This window comes from Mustela nigripes, chromosome 4 (genome assembly GCF_022355385.1).
Source record: "Mustela nigripes isolate SB6536 chromosome 4, MUSNIG.SB6536, whole genome shotgun sequence".
NCBI classification, from domain to species: domain Eukaryota; kingdom Metazoa; phylum Chordata; class Mammalia; order Carnivora; family Mustelidae; genus Mustela; species Mustela nigripes.
This window is the reverse complement of record NC_081560.1, coordinates 176,736,876-176,759,322: the sequence shown is the minus strand read 5'-3', so window position 1 is coordinate 176,759,322 and position 22,447 is coordinate 176,736,876. Positions and strand designations below refer to the sequence as shown.

The following is a 22,447-nucleotide window of genomic DNA, read 5'->3' as shown; positions in this document are numbered from 1 at the left end:
TTCATCAGTCTATACATTTATGGTATATGCAGTTTACCATATAGATATTATCAGTTAAAGTAAAAAAACATATTGAAACTATATTTAAATATATATATATATATACATATATATATAAATAAACTAAAATCTGATGAAAGAACAAGATAACACACAAGAGGCATTTTGGGAAAAAGGTGATATTCTGGAACTTTTCTAAAAACACAATAATCATTAAAATGAATATATAGGTAAAGAGTAAACTAAAATGGCAGAAGGAATTCATTATCTGGAAAAAATTCCAGGAAATCCCCCAAGCTCTAGCACAGAGGGACAGAGATAGAAAATATAAGAGTAATTAGATACATAAAACAAAATGAGAAGATAAGACATAATCTAATCTGACAACTGGGTGGAAGAGATGCAGTATTCAAAGAGATGAAGAGTGAGAATTTGATGAACAACATGAAAATTCAGGTTACAAGGAATGAGTTTCTGAACATAATAAATACACATTTATTTTAGACTCAGTTCTTAGACAAGTCCATCCCTTTGTTTCAAAGATAAGAAAATGGAAGCCCCAAAAGATTGAAGTGATTTTCCTGGATTAAAAAGCTGATTAATAACAGATAAAGAAGTGATCTTAATATATTTTAAGAGTCATAGATAAGAAGGTATAGTTATTTCTGACTTTAACTTTCCTGCTGGTATCACCATTTACAACAGCAATCCGAAATATTCCTGTTCATAGAATTTAACTCAAACTGAAAATACAAAGGCATTACTGATTCAAACACCACATAATAAGTATTTAATGAATGATACTTAATAATTAGGCCAGACCAGGGCTGCCCACATATAGTATAAAGAAATGGTTTTAAGACAAGTCTTCTACAGATTTGACTACAAGGCCATCACAATGATTTCAATACATAAACTATCTATTATAGCCTCATATTTAAATTTTTCAACATTTTAGAGTGCTTTTTGAATTACATTTTCTCTATTATATACATAATGACAGAAGGTAAATTACTTTCTTCCTTTGAAATAGAACAACTCACTATCGAAATGAACCTCTAAGTGCCACTGTAAGTCTGATACAAATTTCAAACTGGTCAGGAGTATAAAATGTACTGAAGACCTGATATAAAGCACTCTTTATTTTATTTTACAAAATTAATCATTTCTGATGATGGATTAATAGCTTGTATTAATTCAAGTATTTAAGAAGAAAAGATTTAGTCAGTATAGGAAAATGTGAGTTTAGCCCTTATTCAAATTTTATCACTTTGAATTAGCAGAGAGTAAAATCTGTATTATTCTAAAGTTCAAAAACTTTAAAATCATAAGTAAAATAATCCTAGGACCACCTTCTAAGACAAAAGTTTTCAGAAATAAAAAAATCTAAAGTGTAAAAATTAAGTACTTTGGTATATTCTAGGCTGAAACATTTTCAGGAAGTCCTTTTACTTAAAAGCAAAACAACTTTATCATATCACTAAACTTTAGGCCTAGAACTACATAATGAAAAAAACAAAACAGTTGGTACGTAAATGCTAGACTTTCAGAAGAAAATGAATTTATTGATGAGTCTTGAACCTTTCAGAGCATCTTGATCAGTTTCAGCTGTTTATGACAATTAAGAATATTTTAAAGTTAAAAAATTTTAACTATTCATATCATAAATCTGACAACTATATAAGGGGAATAGTTACTAAAATTAATTAGCAAATATAGCAAAAATGAAAAATGAAATGAAAATTAAAAAGACAACAGGCCATGAAAATACTTCTACCGAGTATTTACTACATAAATAACCCATACAAATGTATAAAGAAACCATGAAGACATTTATTTCTAAAATGAAGAGAGCATACGAAAAAGTAACAAAAAAGCAAATAAGAGCAATTTTTTATACTTACTAAATTAGCAACAATATATATAAAACCCCTATCCAAAGCTGTAAACTTTTAATCAACTGATAAACTCAAATGGTGCCACTGTAAAATGTTGTAACTCACTGGGAAAGTAATAAGGCAAACATATTAAGAGCCATAAAACTGTTCTTATTATTCCACTTAATAATCCCATTCCCAGGAATTGATCCTAATAAAATTGAAAGTAAGTGTTCAGCAATAAGGAAATGGCTTAAATAAATTCAATACGAAGTAATATGATTAATAAAAACTAAATACAAATAGAGTCTGATGATCATGAAATGAAAAAATAGTCCATTAGAAAATCTAGGTGTCAAGACGGTGATCACATCAACAAAAAACCAGGGAAACAGGAATACAAAATTAAAGCTCTCAGGTCACTGCATCAGGATGGTGAGGACCCGTGGGTCATTTTTCCATTTGGCAAAACTTCCTTCAGTATTTTCAATATTAAAAAAAAAAAGATAAAATCTCTACTCTTCACTAGTAAATGACATGTCAGTTTTTAAGTCGAGAAAGAGGACACAAACCCCCATCGTTCTCTAAAACCGGAATTGTCCTCTATTTGACCTTAGTGGGCACTGCAGAAAGAAATTCTGGAAGCCACGCCGTTCCAGCAGGCCGGAGGCCAACACCGCCACCTGCAGTTGATACGGACGGCAGGGCACAAGATGTGAATAAGTAAAACTGTAAACTTTCAACTTATAACCCTTGAGTGTTTGGTATCTTATGTTACTGTATCAGGAGAGCAAACTCTTTTCCTTATAGTTTTGTGTGTTGTACATACTTAGAATTAGTTTTAATATTTTCATTTGAAATACATTGCTGCGGGGTACCTGGGTGGCTCAGTCAGTGAAGTGTCTGACTCTCGACCTCAGCTCAGGTCTTGACCTCAGGGTTGTGAGTTCAAGCCCCGTATTGGAGCCTATCCCGCTCCCAGCATGGAGCCTACTTTAAAAAAATAAATAAATAAAATACCAATTGCCAATATGATGAAAATGCTCTGCTGAAGCATATAACTTTTTATATTGAATTTATATTAGACTAACTACAAATAAAATCACATTAGTTTACATGTTTAAATTTTTAAGTTAGCAGTTGAGACACCTTTAAAAAGAAAAGCCTTCCATAAAAACCTAGAAACTCCTATTTATGAAATTTCCAACTATTCTTCCTTTAGAAACTATATTTATCTGAATCAGTGAAGCAGGATTTGGACAGCTCTAAAGACTGGCCACATAATATATTGCTTTCCCATAATAAAAATATAAAGCACTCATTATATATGAAATTTGCATTTTTATAACATGACTATGTTTTCAAAATTATGTTAAAAACGGACCTGGAACTTTCAGTAAGCTATTTGAAGGAAAGTGTCTGAGAGACGCCTAGGTGGCTCAGTTGGTTGAGCATCTACCTTCGGATCAGGTCATGGTCCCAGGGTCCTGGGATGGAGCCCCGCATCACATCGGGGATGAACAGGGAGACTGCTTCTCCCTCTGTCTCCCCCGTCCTGTGCTTGAGCTTTCTCTCTCCCTCTCATTTCTTTTTAAATGATCTTTAAAAAGAAAATGAGAATAGCTGCTTTTAAAATATTTAGAGCAGAAGAGAGTAAATGGAAATTCAGAGCAGCTACCTCAATATCTACAAATGTAATTTGAAACAGCAAACTAAAAAAAAAAAAAAAAGAAAGAAAGAAAGTAAAGAAAAACCAAAAACCAGTGTCATGGGGATTAATGCCCCGTATAGGTGTAAATACTAAAAAATAGAGAAAAGAAATTCTAAACTGAAGACACATTCTTTAGCTTACTTTTAAAAAATTATGCTACTTAATAACTTGGTACAGGGTGGTTTACTATCTTGATGAAATCATCAGGAAAGATCACACAAATCCAAAATATAAGCCACAGGGCTGTCCTTTGCACTCATAGTAGAGGTGAATCTAATTAAATCTTTAGTCTCCTATTTATATTTACATTCTGTTAGTGGTAGCAGCAATAATCTAGTTACAAATATTTATTATAAAAGTTTATTAGTTTCTGAGATCTAAACAAACATACCTATTACCAGGGTAGTACAGCCTTATCAAATAAATGTTCTCAATAACTGTAAACTTCAAAACATGAGTTAAATAATGGCCTTTTCAAACATAAGGAATTCAATACAACAGAACCACTAGAAAGCCAAAATAAAGTCAAAGTAACACTAATTTACATTCACTTTTGTGACACCAAAGAAACACGTAGCTTGAGTTTCCTTTTTCTTTGATTAGAGTATGTGCTCAACTTTTTCCGGGAAAAGACTTTGAAGAAAGATCAAAATCAGAAGATCTGATTTTCCTGAATCCAATCTAACAACATAATAACATCCTAAAAGAACACTTCGTAGTAAAGCAAAGAACCGAACGAACCGCAAGCTTATTTATAATGAGCAGATAAAGTGTACACGACAGAAACTGTAAATGATGGACGTTTCTCTTCACACACAAAAAAATCATGCGGGGGAGAGGGGGAGACATAGTTGTCTTTTGCACGTAGCTTGTCATTCTGCACACAGGATTCAAATGTCAATCAAGAAATGATGACAATCCCAAACCAATCTTAAGATGTCTTAATGACATCATCTTCTCCCTTTGTCTCACTCAGAGTTATATATTCACAGCTCAAAACTTGTTCATTAGAATCCTCAGGTTTTGATTTCTTAAGTGCCAGCTCTGCTGGGAGAAGTGATGAGCAATGTTCCAGAGACTGTGCAATGTCATCAATCGTCCATTTGTCTTCGGGAAGGGCATGCTCTTCTAGTGTAAATGGTCCCTGTTTGGTTCGGGTCAGCTCTAGGACATTGGCACAGGAAGAGAGTTCTACAGCAACAAAAGGGGAAAAGAAAATCCACAGGGGAAATGATTCAGTATTTCATAGTCATGATGAGGTTCAAATGACAGAAGATCTTGATTCAAACCTCTCCAAACCATCCCACATGTAAAACTGTAATAATCTAATCTAAGAACCAAGAGCTTTGAGATTAACAAATGATAAAGTAGCAAAATAATATTTATTAACTCACCTTAGCACTGCTTTACAGTCTACGAGGAACTGGCACATACTTTTCTTATTTAGCCATGAAGCAAGCCCATGAGGTAACCATTACTCTCATCTGCAGATGACGTCATCTGGCCTGTCCAGTGCCACAGCTGCCAGCAAAGGGCAGAGCTGGAATTGCAGCCTTCTAGCTGTTTGCAAGACAGTGGCTTCCAGTTTTATTTATTTATTTTTTTTTTACTTCTATCAATGAAAGTACCTTTTAGAAGGATAAATCTTTTCATCTTATCCCTTTGCGTTAAAATATATCTGAAATAATGTTGGTTCTTACACTGATTATTCCCATCTTCATTTCCTGCTCCTCGCTTTCTCTTTCTCTTCTACTACAAGCATTTCATGGCAGCTGGTGAGGCTGATAATTGTATGCCATAAACCTTCAATGCTTCTGAAGCTGAAGGCAGCAAGAGTACAGTTCCCTAAGGCCAGCACTCAGATATGAAAAATAGAAAATTCCCTCTTCCCATCAAAAAAGAATATTACTCTCTAAATGATAATTCATAATTCATCTTTATGCTTACCTTTGCCAATGTCACTGACCAAGCTTCTGATATAAAAACCTCCTCCACATTCAACATCTGGAATGTTAACAGTGACATGGTAAATTGCTAACCTCCTATGAAATCCACTTTACATAGAAATGATGCCCTAAACAAATGTAAAAATGCACTATGCAAACAATCGAGTGATAAAATATTTATGTGCTGAAACATAAATTATTCATCCAATAGCATATGTGTTTGTGAGATTGAAAAGTCAGAGTGTAGAGAAAGCAAACAGCAGAAACTCATGAACACATTTGAAATGAACTGGCAAGTCACACCAACGTTAATACTACAGCCTTGTTCATTTAATAGGTTTTAAATAGTTTAGAAATCTCAGCTTTGCTATTATGAGCTGTACATATAAAAAATATTTTCAGATTTGTATACCTTGTTCACTTAATTGGTTTTAAACAGTTGGACATCTCAGCTTTGCTATCAAGAGCTGTAGATTTTTATGATATTTTCAGATTTACACGCTCAACAAATACATCAAACCAAATCCCTTATCAGGGACAGTAATTATGTTTGGGAAAATACACTACATTGAGAGCTCATTCGATTTAAATGTTCTCTTGGAAATATTCCTAAAGAAATCATAAAATAACTAAAATTACACAATGTTCCAGAATGAATGCATATCTAAACATCTTCACACAGAATATTACACATTTACTGGTTAAGAGCAAGACTCTGGATTATTTTTATTCATCCACAAGATATCCTGAATTTCCACAGAAAAGAACTATACTGCTTATAGTCTTATCATACAAAAAAAGCTACTTGAGGAAATTAACCAGAACTCACTACCTGAGATTTTAATTCATTTTTTCCCCCATCAGCTCAAGGCTGGGGGCCATGGATGAGATAAAAAATGACCACTGGGATCAAAGCAGGTATATAAACATTCTTGCACTGTATTTGACTTTGGTGAAAAGATAGCTCTTTTGGGCCTACCATAACCTCCAAGTGAAAAAATAGGTATTTACAACTTAAATGCAATCAGAAAAATTCAAATTTTTCTTCCTTTCAGAGATAATATCTACTGTGCCAACACAGCTGCTGCATTTTCATGGAATGAAATATTTTTTAGTATATTTTTCTCATTATTTGTTAAACATTTTAGAGTCAGGACACTAAAGGAAAGAAGTGACTTAATTTTTTGACTGTACAAAGACCACATTCTATAGGAACTTTATATACATTAAGTAGAATGTCAAAGCAATGGAAGTTAGGGGAAAAAATGTTTTAGGAAATTATTTCTAAAGGGAATTCTATTTAGTAGGCATTGTGAAATTAAGAGCAGGATCAATTTAAGGAAGCCTAATTTAGAAAAACTACAGCTTTTAATTCTTCACAGTTCATATCCATGCTCATGACCTGAGCTACTACTTTCTGCAACTAGGAGATAAAATTTCCAAACCACAGAAACAAACTTTTTGGTTTTTAAATTTATTTCAATATAGATTTGTAGATAAATTCAAATTAATAACCTGAATTAAAGTTTACTGCATGTCCAAGAATACATTTTTGCCTTACCCATTATTTCCATATTGTCAGGATCCTTAGCAGTAACTTGCAGGTAAAATAGAAAGGGAAGAAATAATCACTCCGCTCCTAGAATGTCTTGTCCAAAAACTGAAAATGCTTTGTTTTATAAGGGCAATTTAAATTTTAAAACTGAATGTAAACTACGAGGTACTAGCCAAAATGGGGGAACAAGCACCCATAAGATAATAAAACATAAAATATAAAATTTTGAAAGCATATACCCCGTTAGAGATCAAAGGTATGTTACTTCCAACTTCAGAAGACAGTATGATATATAAAAAACTCAGCCTATTTAGAAAAGTATTTCTAAACTTCCATGTAGCTATCAATTTTTTCATTAAATAGAAAGGTATTAATAAATCCTAACCTTACTTAAATTTGAATTTTAAAAATCTCCAATATCCTAGGATTAAATTAAATTAAATTACCCAAAAGTGGCCAAATGCAGAATAAAGGTACACGTTAACGACAAATGATTTCAAATTTCCCACCTTACCTAATGTGAAAAATGGTGGCTGGAATTTTTGAAGGGAGAGACTGTATACGGTAACAGGCCTGGCGGGTTTTGCTTCTACTACTTCGCCTCTCTTCATTAAGGTTGAAAGTCTCTGTCCATCTTTCTTTAATGCAGAATAGCTTGCAAGATAAGAGAGGAAGAGAGGGAGTGAAGGAGAGAGAAAAGATTAAGATAGAATGACAGAGAATAACTCCACATTAGAGCATGGAAAGAGAGGAGGACCAGAAGTCCTTAAATTGAATCTTTCTAGGACATGAACTATTTTTTTCTTCTAATCTACTCCATGATGGCACCAGAGATGGAGTTCCTAAATAGCTTTAAAGCTAAAGCTCGGTCTGCTCCCAATGAACAGTACTGTCAATTTTACACTTTAACCTTCTCTCTGGAGATGGTCTGTTCCTGTGTTCACTGGTCCTGGTTCTGGGTTAAGGGCACAAGGACTCTGGTCACAGTAGTCTCTACTGTATTTTCTTTAAACAACTTCCATTATAATAATATTCATTTTCACATAAAATTTAATAAAGTATTTCTAAAATGCAAATCTACTTAATAGATCTTAAGTTTTGTGTGATAAGATTTTATTAGATCACAAAATACTTGGAATAATCACCAGAGAAAAAATTTCTAAAACTGCTCTTATAAATAGATATAAACGTGCATGTTAACAATAATGATCAAAAAAGTAACATTTATTCATAGCTTGCAAAATTTTTAAAACCTTCATTTGAGGCAAAATTATGAAGACACATTTCCCTATAGATATTTTAGCGTTCTTGATAAAAAATCAAGATATTAAAGACAAAACATAAATACTAAACTCTAGGGTTGCTTGGGTGGGTCAGTCAGTTAAGTATTCAGCTCAGGTCTTGATCTCAGGGTCGTGAAGTTCAAGCCCCACATTGGGCTCCATGCTGGGCACAGAGCCTACTATATTAATTAATCAATTAATTAATATATATATAAATAAAATATTAAATTCTAAAAGAACTGTCAGTCACCTCCAGACATATGATTCAGCCATTTTTTTTAAATAAAAAGCAATTTGCTTGAAATGGTAATGTGCACAAAAAATATGGTTAAGTGGTACTCAATATTCTTATACATTTATTTTTTTTTAAAGATTTATTTATTTATTTGACAGGGATCTCAAGTAGGTGGAGAGGCAGGCAAAGAGAGAGAGAGAGAGAGGAAGAAGCAGGCTCCCTGATGAGCAGAGAGCCTGATGCGAGGCTCAATCTCAGGACCCTGGGATCGTGACCTGAGCCAAAAGCAGAGGCTTAACCCACTGAGCCACCCCTGTGACCCTATTCTTATACTTTTAATATATTATTACTCTCATCTGTTTCATCTGTTGCAGAGATTTGTGAAGCAGATTCTGCCTAAAAGAATGGTCCCCACCCCTGAAAAAAAGGACTAACTGGACTATGAACCACAGTTCTGACACCAGTACTCCCCTGGACTCGCCCCTTCACGGCCACTCCGGGAAAACCGGCATCTCTGCACTCCAGAACTGCCTTGAGGTATACAGATGGAGTCAGAAAGATCGATAAACTCTGGAATAGCATTGATGTCAGGCTGTGGCAACATCCAGAGACAGAGGAAACCACATGCCACTACCTCAGAGAGTGCAGGCAGCTCTGTAACTTGTCTAAATCAGGCTCACCTTTACAGACTCACCTTTACTTGATCATATGTTATGTCAGATTAAAAGGTGCCTCATAATAAATAAAAGGAAGCCTCCCTTTTTTCCTCACTAAAGTGATATTAAACACTGAAAAATAAACATTAAACATTTATCCAAATTCAATAACTGAACTTACAGGGGAGGTACTTGCATTATATTCCCAGTAAATTTCTGTAGAATGCCTTCAATATCTTCTTGTGTTATTTTATCTGCCAAAAATGAATAAAAAAATGGAATACTATAACAACCACAGAAATATACATGCTGTTTTCACAGCACTGAAAGTTCTGAATATTCAATTAAAAATTGAATTTGTATGCCAAATTCTACCTTTTTGAGATGAATAAAATACATATAAATGAGATAAAAGGAGAAAGTCTTGTATTGTGTAATAGTAAGACTAAATTTCTTTCGCTTCAATTTTTTCTCCAAGTCTTCTCCAGTCACCTTGTTACATTTAGTTGGTTCTTACTATGGCCTTTAGAAGACCTGAGAAAATGTTGCATTAGCTATAGAAACAATACTGCCATATTAAAAAATGAGATCGGAAATTAAGTAGAGAAATACAGGTAAGTCCTTTTTATTTTTCTTAAATTGAAGTATAATTCAGATGTACAACGTGGTGATCTAAAAAATATACATTACCTAGTGCCCATCATGGTAAGTGGTGATGGGCAAAATAGGTGATTGGGATTAAGAGGTACACACTGCCAGTTGTAAAATAAGTAAATTATGAGAATGAAAAGTACAGCATAGAGAATATAGCCAATAATATTGTGGTAACTTTGTATGGTGACAGACGGTAAGCAGTGAATATCTGTTTTCCACCTGAAATTAATATAATACTGAATGTCAGCTATACTTCAATTAAAAAATAAATCAATTAGGGGCGCCTGGGTGGCTCAGTGGGTTAAAGCCTCTGCCTTCGGCTTGGGTCATGATCCTAGGGTCCCACGTTGGGACTCTCTGCTGGGCGGGGAGTCTGCTTCCTACTCTCTCTCTGCCTGCCTCTCTGCCTACTTGTGATCTCTGTCTGTCAAATAAATAAATAGTAATTAAAAATCTTTTTAAAAAATCAATTAAACTTTTTAGTTAAAAGAAATTTTTTTTAAAGGAGTTGTGCCTGGCTAGCTCAGTTGGTGGAGCGTGTGACTCTTGATCTTGGGGTTGAATTCAAGGCCACCCTGGGTGTAGGGATTACTTAAAAATAACATCTTATATAAGTTGCTTACGTTTCTCCAGGCATCAAATATGATAAACAACTTAATGCAGTATTAAAAAAGATTATTAAGTATTAACCACATTAAAAATTTCACCGGCTAGATTTTAAAACTGCTCTGTGGTATGGCATAAGACTGACACATTCACATTCGATTCTGTCCCCAAGTAAAGTTGTATTTACTTGTCTCCTTCTGTCCCTTCACTGCTTAGAATTTCTCTGTTCTTTTAAACAAACACTCCCAGGAGTTTGATTTTAAAAATAAGCCAGTGCAAAAAAAGAATGTACATAGCAAAGATATGATTACTAAGCATTTTTAAAACAATGATTTTAGAAAATCTGAATGGAGACATAAAGCTTTCAGTTTCTGTTAGTCACATCTTCAGCTTCTATTTAATACTCTTTCCAACAGACTGTTATTAACTATATTAATTATAAAATACCATCACTATAATATTAAAGTACAGTTCTATGATTTTAACAAGTGAAAACTATAACACACTGAAATTCAGTATTTGGGATTTTCATACATATAGATGACTATGTACATATTTCATACTCAATAATTATAGAAATATTCTATAACTTGTTTAGGTTATAGTCAATGGAAAAAAATTATACTTTTTTAAAAAGATTTTATTTATTTATTTGAGACAGCACTAGTTGGGAGGAAGATCAGAGGGCAAGGGAAAGGCAGACTAGCCACTGAGCAGAGAGCCCTGACATGGAGCTCTATCCCAGGACCCTGAGATCATAATCTGAGGGCAGATGCATAACAGACTGAGCCACCCAGGTGCCCCTATAGAGCTTCTTTCTCACTTTGTAGGAAATTTATTCAAACTTTTTTAGTCTAATACATACATGCTACATTTTATTTTATTAAAAAATATTTTCAAAAATAATGTGCTTTGAGTTATCATTGTAAAACCAGAATAGAGATTAAAAGTCAGCATGGAATATTGGATTCTGATTTCAATATCAACACAAGAATCTTTACCTCAGGGTGACCTGGATCCTCAAGTTAAACATAAACAAAAGACTAAAATCTACTAGACTCAAACAGAGAAGATCTACAGAACTCAAAGAGAATTTCTCCAACATCTAGTGGTCTACAAAGACAGATCTCAGATGGGTGTTCTCTTCATACTGTTTTTCAAACAGATGTAGCTCATGATATGATGAGTTTTTTCCATGAGAAATTTTCACTCTACTGCAACATTATAACAATTACTGGTGGCACCTTAGTGATGCAAAACTTCCAATTCCGACAGCCAATGCTACCTCCCAGGGGACCACTGCTAAAGATATGTCATTGCTGAGAACACTGCAAAACTTCGTAACTTAGCAATACATTTTCAAAACAAGACCAAAAGCTTTCTACTTCTGCTAGGCTGGTCTCTTTACTAACATTCCTGCCAACGTATACTCCTTTTCCTGCTTGGGTGGCTCTCCTTTACTGACACTCCCCAACACAAGATGATAAGATGTGCTCTTTGTCATTTTACTTCTGCCAAGATCTTTCTCCGACTTAACATCTCGGGCATTTCTGCTTTGTGCTGTTCATTCTGTAATTATTCATATACAATGTTTTTTTATTAAAGATTTTGTTTATTTATTTGTCAGAGAGAGAGAGAGCAGCTGGCAGAGGGAGAAGCAGGCTCCCTGCTGAGCAGGGAGCTTGAAGTGGGACCCTGGGATCGTGACCTGAGCAGAAGACAGATGCTTAACAAACTGAGCCACCCAGGTGTCTCAATCATACTCAATTTTTAATTATTACCTACTATATGTATGCAGGTATTATCTTGCCAATGAAACTCTAAGCTCCTTAAAAGCAAAGGCAGTTCTTCTTATGTAATGTACACAATTATGGCGGCACTCAAGACATTGCTGCTGAATTAGCTGAGCAGTGACAGAATGTCAAAGTCAAAGGGCAAGGCCAATCATTCATCTGATGTTTGAATCACCATACAGAAAGCCTATGTAGCAAGTTGTTTTGCAATAAAAGTGAACATGATACAGTAGAATAAAACATGATTATCTTTTAACATATGATTGTTATATTCACTATATGAGTATGTATGAAACATGCTGGCTATCTCTAAAACTGGTATTAGTACAATCCAAGTAATAATTAATAATAAGAATAAAGACTCAAGGCACACCTGGGTGAGCTCAATCGGTTAAGCGCCCACGACTCAGGTCGTGATCTCACAGTTGTGAGATCAAGCTCCATATTGTGCCCTATCCTATGCTCAGTGAGGAGCCTGTCGAGATTCTCTCTCACTGTGGCCCTCCCCACACTTGTGTTTTCTCTCTCTCTCAATAAATAAATAATCTTAAAAAAAATACAGATTTTACCTACAAAGAATTTAAAAGAAATGGAGAATAAAATCTCTAAAGTGATTATATCCAATAACAATCAAAAAAATTATATTTGATAAAAGAAGATGGGTATGATAAAAATGCCATAGGACTTGGGTAAGTATTCTTTTCTTAGGAACTAATAATTCATCAGTGTGCCAGTAGTCATTTGAAATTAATTTTAAAAAGTCATTCTCATAAAATTAATATATGTAAGATCACGCCACACATTATTATTTGCTTAAAATGTGTTGACTCTACTTATATCATGATAGCTGGTACTTAAATGAACTATGCAGTTAAAAGCAATATTCAACCATGGTAGAGTTAAATGGTACCGGACAAGCATTACCACTATAAGCAACTACTTAACTGGAAAAAATAGATAACACACAACTGTTTTCGAACATTAGACAACAGACAGCAAAGACTATAATCCCTAAGAGAAGGGAAAGAAACAGGCAAGGCCCTTCTGAGGTTCACTTGCTTTCACCTGGAGCACGGAGGGGAGTAAGAGAACTGTGATCTGGCTCGAGTAGGGAGACAGACAGACATGCGCAGTGGGGGAGAAAAGAGGGTGTGGACCCCCCCAGTCTCCACCCAGAGACCAGCCTATCTGCCTTAGAGCAACCCTTTTTGCTACATTCCTGGAGTATACTTCCCCTTTGCTAAATAAAACCTTTGCTGCTTTCATTCTCTCTCAAGTCTCTCAACAGAATTCTTCCCTTCAAGAAGACAAAAACCGAGATATTTAGCAATCTCACTGAATAAAAATCAAGAGTTTGGGGAAGAAGCAGCAGCTGGAACTTGAGAGAACCACACAGAGAAAGAGATGTCTACAGGGGTCCACTAGATACTGACTACATTCCAAGCTGCACATAATACAGTGAGTTGCCACAAAATTAACCAAAGAACCACTATCACAGCTCTTACAAGGTGGGCTCTTACAACCATCCAGAATGAAGAAACTTGGCTGAATACCCAGGGCATTTGACTGAGACCTCAGAGAAGTCAAGTCTGAGAAGTAGGGCTCATGCAGACCCGGAAAAATGTCTACTTTAGATGTCCCCCTAACAAGGAATCTACACAAAAGTGACTCAAATTAGTGAGTCTAGCAAAGCTGAAAGACATATGACCAATATTGAAAAGTTAACTCCTTTTCTCTACACTAGCAATAAATTATTAGAAACTGAAATTTTTAAAATTCAACTTATGATAGCATCAAAAAATATGAAGGACTTAGGGTTTCCACATACAAAAGACGTGAAAGATCTACATACTGAAAACTACAAAAATAGGTTTGATGTTATTTCAAAATAAAAAGAACGGTCATAAAGAAATAGTATAAACAACTTTATACTAATAAGTTTGAAAATTTAGATGAACCAATTCCTAGGATAAAAATTACCTAAAATGACACAAGAAATAAAAAAATTGTTTGATATTTAATAAAGAAGGCCAATCCTTCCTAACAAAGAAAACTCAAGATGTCTACCAGTAAATTCTACCAAGTATTAGAAAAAGAAATACTGCCAATCTACACAAATTCTAGATATTAAAAAAAGAGATGAGAATACTCCCCATCCCATTTTTTTTTTATATCCCATTTTATGAAGTCAGCATAACTTTGATATCAAAACCAGTCAAGGACATTAATAGGAAGAAAAATAGAGGGTAATCTTCACTCAGAGACAAAGATGCAAAAATCCTACATTAAATATTGACAAACTAAATCCAATAATTTATATAAAGGATAACATATCGTGATCAATTTGGGCTTATTCTAGAAATGTAAAGTTAGTTTAATATTTGAATAAAGAGAAAAATCAACAGATACAGAAAAAGTATTTGATAAAATTCAATGTCTACTCATGATTTTTTAAAAAATACAACAGTTGGGAGTGCCCCGCTGGCTTAGTCAGCAGAGAACGCAACTTTTGATCTCAGGGTTTTGAGTTCAGGCCACACGTTGCGGGTAAAGCTTATTTATTTATTTATTTATTTATTTATTTTTAAGATTTTATTTATTTATTTGACAGACAGAGATCACAAGTAGGCAGAGAGGCAGGCAGAGAGAGAGCGAGATAGGAGGAAGCAGGCTCTCTGCTCAGCAGAGAGCCCGATGTGGGGCTCGATCCCAGGACCCTGGGATCATGACCTGAGCGGAAGGCAGAGGCTTTAACCCACTGAGCCACCCAGGCGCCCCGGGGGTTAAAGCTTATTTAAAACAAAGTAAGTAACAAAAAAGCAGCAAATTAGGTACAGAAAGCAACTTCCTTACTCTGACAAGAAAGCTATAAAAAAACCAATAGAGAAAATCTTTAAAAAAAAAAAAAACCAGAAAGACTTGCTCTTTCAGATACCAAGATCTATTCTAAAACTATAGCAATTAAGATAGTTTGGTGTTTGGTGTTACCATAAGAAGAGAGAGAACAGTGTGACAAAATAAATTCCAAACAAACCCGTATCTATAAGGTGCTTGATTCGTGACCAAGGAGACAATGCAACAGGGAAAAGTGCTGGGTCATACAGGATACCCATATAGGACGGGGCTAGAAAAAAGGGTGGATTGCAGAAGCACCAAAACTTCTAGAATACAGGAAAATATCTTCATACTTTTGGGGTAGGAAATTATTTTTAAGATTTTTATTTATTTATTTGACACACAGAGAGAGATCACAAGTAGGCAGAGAAGCAGGCAGAGAGAGAAGGGGAAGCAGGCTCCCCACTGAGCACAGAGCCCAATGTGGGGCTCAATCCCAGGACCCTAAGATCATGACCTGAGCCAAAGGCAGAGGCTTTAACCCACTGAGCTACCCAGGCACCCCAGGCGCCCCATATTTTTTAACTAGACACCAAAACAACTGGACTGATTACATAGGAAAAGACTTGATAAAGTGGACTAAATTAAAACTAAAAACTTCTGTTTTCCAAGACACAGTTAAGAGAGGTAAAAGATAGGGGTGGTTGAGTGGCTCAGTGGGTTAAGGAGAGGTAAAAGATAAGCCACAGAGTAGGAGAAAATATCCATAAGACATATAACAAAAGAGCATATACCCAGAGTATACAAAGATCTTGTACAAATCATTATTTTTAAAAAGGCAACTCAATACAGAAAGAAAAAAATAAAAGAAGAGGCAAGAGACCTGGACAATACAGAAAAGAATATGACTAAGAAGCCAAAGCACTGATGAGAAAGTGCTGAATCTCATTAGTAATCAAATGAGAATCACAATGAAATACCACTACACACATCAGAACGGCCAACATTATTAACACTGTTAATACGATGTGTTGTCCAGGCAAGGGAAAGTCATTTACTGGTGGTAAAAACGCAGTTATACAATTACTTTGAAAACCTGACAATTCCCAGTACAGCAGGATTATCCTGTGACCCAGCAATTCCACCTGGGGGCATATCCAAGAGAAATGAGTACATGTGTCTACCAAAAACAGGTACAAAACACACATAGCAGCTTTATTCATAAAGCCTCAAACCAGGGTCAGCCCAAATGTGTATCGACAGAAGAATGTTATAGATGGAATGGGGCCTGAAAGACGTCTCTAGGAATTTTCTATTTGATGACTAGACTGGGAGCTGCAGGGAGCTTTGCTTTGTGATAGTTCACTGAGCTGCAAATTTAAGCTTCATTCACTTGTCTTTATTTGTGTAACATTTCATAAAAAAAAGGTTTAAACACAAACAAAAGGCACCATAAGATGACTGATGCTGAGGTACACAGCAGCCCTACTAGAGTGTGTGCCCTATTTGTTTAAATCACAATCCGAGACCCAATCCAACTCATCAGCTTCCTCTGAGAAGTGTGGGCAGCCAAAGCACAGTCCAAGAGGAGCCTCTCCCATTAGACAGATCAGCTACATCCACTAGAGAAGACCCTGCTAAATCCTATCTTGGGATCAAGGAGTTGCAGGGTTTAGACCAGAGGATTAGCACGAGATACCACTTTCCTTCCACATTTCTGGCCTCCCAATAAAAAAGCCACAAAAGAGATAGAAAAACCTATTCTTATCGCAGACGCAGTCCGGCCTTCCCAGAAGCTTGGCCCACATCTGAGACAGCCTGGGACGCCACCTCGGCCCTCGTGTCCTGAGCTCAGCGAAGGGCAGATGAGCACAACAAAGCCAAGTGCCCTCAGAGACACCAACAACTGTGCCTGAGACTTAACACCCAGACGTGGGTGAGGAAAGAGCCGCAGAAGGTAGGAAGAATATTTGCCTTTTGTGTGACTTAGCTGCAGTCATCTCTGCCATGCTTATCTACTGCCTGCTTATTTAATCATGCTCTATGCTTTATTCTATACGCCACACATGGTCCTGGACACCAAGAAGACAGTGAGGACCGAAAGAGACATGGTCTCAGCCGCACAGCTTAGGGATTAACATGCAAATGTGTATTTATAAATGGTGAAAAGCTATTTAGGGATAAAGGAAGGTTCCATGAAAGAGAATAAAAGGAAGCGTCTTATTACTATGGTTTGAGTTTTCAGTCTACTGAGTCAGACTTGTCTTCTTACTCTTCTAAGCTTTCAGGTATCTGAAACAATGGTTAAAAACAGTATTTGTCCAGAGAGAACAAAAATGACTGAAAAGCAGCCATTTGCCACTTACTGCATCCTGCCTTAGTTGCCTTCCCCCTATGTCAGTTGTCCTCAACGGGTCAATTAAGAACTGCTTTTTTTTTCATCGTTACAGTGATGGGGCGGGGTGGCAGCATCAGCAGCATCTCATAGCTGAGGGCCAGGAATGCTGGATGTCCTACAATATGCAGATGGGACAGCACGATCCAGTGTTCTGCGCACCACGTAACTTCTGGATGTCTGCCAGATACTTATGTGGGTGAAAGCCTGTTTATAATCACCTGAGGCTAGAATCTAAGTCTGTTTTGCACTTAAATACGAAGTATATTTTGTACTGTTTTTCATATACTGAATTTTCCATTACTGAGTCATCAATACAACATACCTATATCAGTCTGCCTTTATACTTATGGCATTCATATTTGTGTCAACATCTGACTAGTTCATTCCAATTCTTAGTGCAGTAATAGCTGTGCATTTACATGGCAACATACCTAGCTTATTATAAATTACTTTTATTTCTTCTTTATATTCTGTTAATTGTATTATATTGACTTCTTTCCTAACATGTAGGTAGGGGAGAGTATCTCTGAATTTTAGTTCAAGAGAGTAAGGAAGGCATTATAAAGTATTGGTTACAGTCTCAGTACTGAGTCTCAGAGGGTTGAGAACATGGGTCCTAGATTTTCATTAAACAGAAGCTCCTTAAGGACACAGGTTAGGTCTCATACTTATTTATTTTCCCCTTGGTACCTGCTTTGGCAGATTAAATCGATGACAGACATTTGTTAACTTACTTAAACCACACAGAAAACTCATGTCAATAAGCAAAATTCTCTGAGCTTTCATTTTCTGGGACTATAAATACTATTCGAAAAACTATAGGGAAGTTTCCCTTTCCAGTCTGAAGAAAGTTACTTGGTTTCTCCATGACTTATTTCAACATACAGTGAGATGATTTTTAACAACGTAATTTTCCTTTAAAGTAAGGAAGGAAGGTTACAAATTGCACAATACAAAATAGAGTTTTTTAAAATTCCAAAATGCTTAAGGGCAGGCAGGAAGGGAATGTTTCAGTACAGCTGACTCTTCAACAACACAGGAGTTAAGGGGCATGGAACCCCCATGAAGTAAAAAATCCATATGTAACTTTTGACTCCCCCCAAATTTAACTACTAATAGCCTGTTGCTGACTGAATGCCTTCCCAACAACATACACAGCAGACTAACGCATGTTTTGTATATTACATAGATTATATACAATATTCTTAGCATAAAGTCAGCTAGATAAAGATGTTACTAAGAAAATTATAAGGAAGGGGCACTTGGGAGGCTCAGTCAGTTAAGCAACTGACTCTTGATTTCACCTCAGGTCATGATCTCAGAGTCATGAGATCGAGCCCTGTGTGGGGCTCCACACCCAGCATGGAGTCTACATGAGATTCTCTTTCTCCTTCTGCTCCTCCCCTCTGTTCACAAGCACTCTCTCTCTAAATAAAATCTTTAAAAAAAAAAAAAAGGAAAACACATTTACAGTACTGTACTGCATTTAAGACTCCCCATGTATAAGTGGACCCACACAAGACAAACTTGTCCTGTTCAAGGGTCGACTGCATTTTCATCACCTAGGTCTTCTTCAAGTATCCCCTACTCAATGAAATGCATCATCATGTAACCAACTTTAAAACCTAGAAACCTAGATCATGTTTGACAATGCCCTTACCACCCATCCCATCGAGAAGTCTTACCAATTTTACTTCCTCACCATTCTTCTGATTATGTAGGTACTGGCATATACTTTAGTATACTCTGGAAATCTCAGACATCCTCTTATTGTCCTATGCCTCTTTAATCCCTTAAAAGCTTCCTGCTGAAAATTATGGTTGGGTTTCTATTAAGTGAGGATCTGCTATTATTTCCTAATAACAATAATTTCAAAGATAATTCAACCTCTATTTCTTTTTAACTCAACATAAATCGGTGATTTATCTTTTGATTATATTGTTTGATTAATCAAGTAAGATACTAACTTACATATAAATGTTAACAAGACAAGTGAAGCAAACAAGGCCAAGAAGAAGGTTGGTATGTAATATATATTAAGGATGCTCAACACAAAAGCAGGAAAGCCAGATGCTGGACTGGCTAAATTAAAAAGAGGTAACATTAAACACAGGCAAAAACAAACAAACAACAACAACCAGAAAGCCTACAAATAATTCACAATTGACGACATAATAACATAGGTGAGCCAACAGAATGGCAACCACTGTATTTGGAAGAGCCTCACACCCTAAGAGTTGCTAGGAAACCATTTAACTTACCTATCCTCACTCAAAGTAGTAAAAGGAATGGCAGGGAAATGAAGGTGGGCCCCAGTGAGTTCTGTTTTACTTCTAGAGAAACAGCTTTCCCTCTGTCATATTTTTTAATATACTCCAAAAGCAGAGGAAATGATTAGTTGTAAAGTACTAAACCTGGTATGTTTCAAAAGCTAAGAAATAGTTGTAAAAAAGTAAGTCAATAAACAATGACAAGACACTGGTAAAACCCCTAATTCTTAGCTATAAATGTTTGTTTGGCGAGAGAATTATCTAGAAGAACTCTGAAAACGTTAAAAAAAAAAACCTGATTATAGGAAAAGAGGCAATTATGATAAATCTTTATGAACAAACTCATATGAAATAAGCAAAAATGTGATCAACAACTTTCAATCCTATTAACCCAAGGAAATGTACTAATAACTGTAATAATCACTGGTAATATCCAGTAAGACATTTATTTTAAAAGTCTGAATTCACAGAAACTTTCTCTAAATCTTAAAAAAGCTGATCACATTAGATGAACATCATACCATAAGGTTTTTCTTCTGTTACTTTCCCAGTAGAATCTAGTGTGTCGGTAGCTTTCCCCAGTTCTCCAATGGCAATATACCTCTAGAGGAAGAGAAGCAAGGGAGAAAAATACATCATAAGGTAAAGAAAAATTGTTATGTATGTCTTAAAGTTTTATACAGAATTTCACCAATACTACCAACTTGACACTAAATTAAAAGCAAAAATAAATTTTTTTTTTTTGATATGTGGGAAGCACTTGTATAAATTGAGGAGCATTCACAAACTTCCCACACCAGCCAACATGACAAGGAAAAGCCTTATTTTATTGACAATTATGGCTTATAAACACAGTTATTACAAACGTATTTCTAAAACCAGTTTTATACTAGGCAGTTTTGATTCTGAAGGAAAAATTTCCAAATATACTTATGAGTGGAGCGAATGGTACAATAAATCCCTACATGGCCATCACAAGACTCAACAATTTTACCATGCATATAATTAAAATTAATTTAAAAATAAAATAAGTTTACTACTTCTCATATGAAATACTAAAACCAAGCTCAGGGACGCCTGGGTGGCTCAGTTGGTTGGGCAGCTGCCTTCGGCTCGGGTCATGATCCCGGCGTCCTGGGATCGAGTCCCGCATCGGGCTCCTTGCTCCGCGGGGAGCCTGCTTCTCCCTCTGACTCTGCCTTCCACTCTGTCTGCCTGTGCTCGATCTCGCTCGCTTTCTCTCTGACAAATAAATAAATAAAATCTTTAAAAAAAAAAAAAATAAAATAAAAAAAAATAAAACCAAGCTCAGTAACTTGATTAGATATATAAACAAAAGCTAAATATGTAGAAAATGGGCCAAACTAGTACAGCAAGGGCAGTATACTTAATATTACATGAGTTTTCTTAATGAAGAGAAATAGCTACTTCTCGAGCTCTCTGAAAGGAAAAAAATCACTTCTAAGAACTGATCATTTATTCATACGTGAAGAATTACAGCATTCATAGTTAACTGAGGCCTATTTACTTCTCCCCTCAGGGCACACTTGTATTACATATTCTTTTTTTTTTTTTTTTTTTTAAGATTTATTTATTTGAGAGAGAGAGCACACAAGTGGGGAGATGGCCAAGGGAGAGAAGCATACTCCCCAGTGCTGAGTGTGGAGCTTGATGTGGGGGCTCAGTCTTAGGACTCTGAGATCACAACCTGAGCTTAAATCAAGAGTCTGACGCTTAACTGACTAAGCAGGTGCCGTGTATTACATATTCTTTATACTGCCCTCTTTGGGTCAAATTCAAGTTTTACTTGGAACATTTCATGAAACAGTGAGAAAAATGCAAGGAATATAATCCCCACTGAAAATAATCTGTAGTTATGTGGGCAATTTGTTAAAGAGGAAGCTCAAAATACTTTGCAGAAACTTAAGTTTATTAATGACAAGCTCATTAGGCTATTGAAGGAACCAGAGACAAAAATGAGAAAAATATTAAAACTTCAAATTCCCATAAACAAGCATTTTATACCAGCTTACATGCCCATTGATGAAATCATCTTCTATTATATAGCTCAAAATAGCTTGTTTATGATTTTTCATTAGAAAGAGAGAGAGAGAGAAAGAACAAGCAGGAGGAGGAACAAAGGGAGAGAGACTCTCCAGCAGGTTCCGTGCTGGGCGCAGAGCCCAACATGGGGCTTGATCCCACGACCCTGAAATCATGACCTCAGCCAAAATCAATAGTCGCACACTCAAGCAACTAAGCAACCCAGACAGCCCTCAAAATAATTTTTCTAAACAATGAACTACAGGAGGTAATGTTCCAATGTATTTGAATTAACTTTTAAAAATTTCATTAGTATTGTCAGAGAAGACATATACCATATGATTTCACTCATACCTGGAATTTAAGAAAAAACAAAGGAACAAAGGAAAAAAGAGACAAACCAAGAAACAGACCTTTCATTAGAGAGAACAAATGGAAGGTAACCAGAAGGGAGGTGGCTGGGGGTATGGGGGAAACAGGTGGTGGGGTTAAAAGAGTGCACTTGTTGTGATGAGCACTGAGTAATGTACAGAATTGCTGAATCTCTATACTGTACACCCCAAACATATAACACTGTATGTGAAC

The 22,447-nt window shown here is 35.7% G+C and overlaps 1 protein-coding gene across 1 annotated transcript in view; it reads right to left on the bottom strand.

Annotated features, from left to right (window-relative positions):
• Window positions 1-1,813: 1,813 nt before the first annotated feature.
• Window positions 1,814-22,447, bottom strand: part of TRUB1 (TruB pseudouridine synthase family member 1) — a 43,365-nt gene continuing 22,731 nt past the window's right edge. The window contains exons 4-8 of the mRNA XM_059398661.1: window positions 20,341-20,422; window positions 9,445-9,517; window positions 7,604-7,743; window positions 5,536-5,592; window positions 1,814-4,779 (exon numbers count right to left, since the gene is read on the bottom strand). Of these exons, the coding sequence (XP_059254644.1) occupies window positions 4,520-4,779; window positions 5,536-5,592; window positions 7,604-7,743; window positions 9,445-9,517; window positions 20,341-20,422 (612 nt within the window). The 3' untranslated portion in view covers window positions 1,814-4,519. The remainder of the gene's footprint in view (window positions 4,780-5,535; window positions 5,593-7,603; window positions 7,744-9,444; window positions 9,518-20,340; window positions 20,423-22,447) is intronic.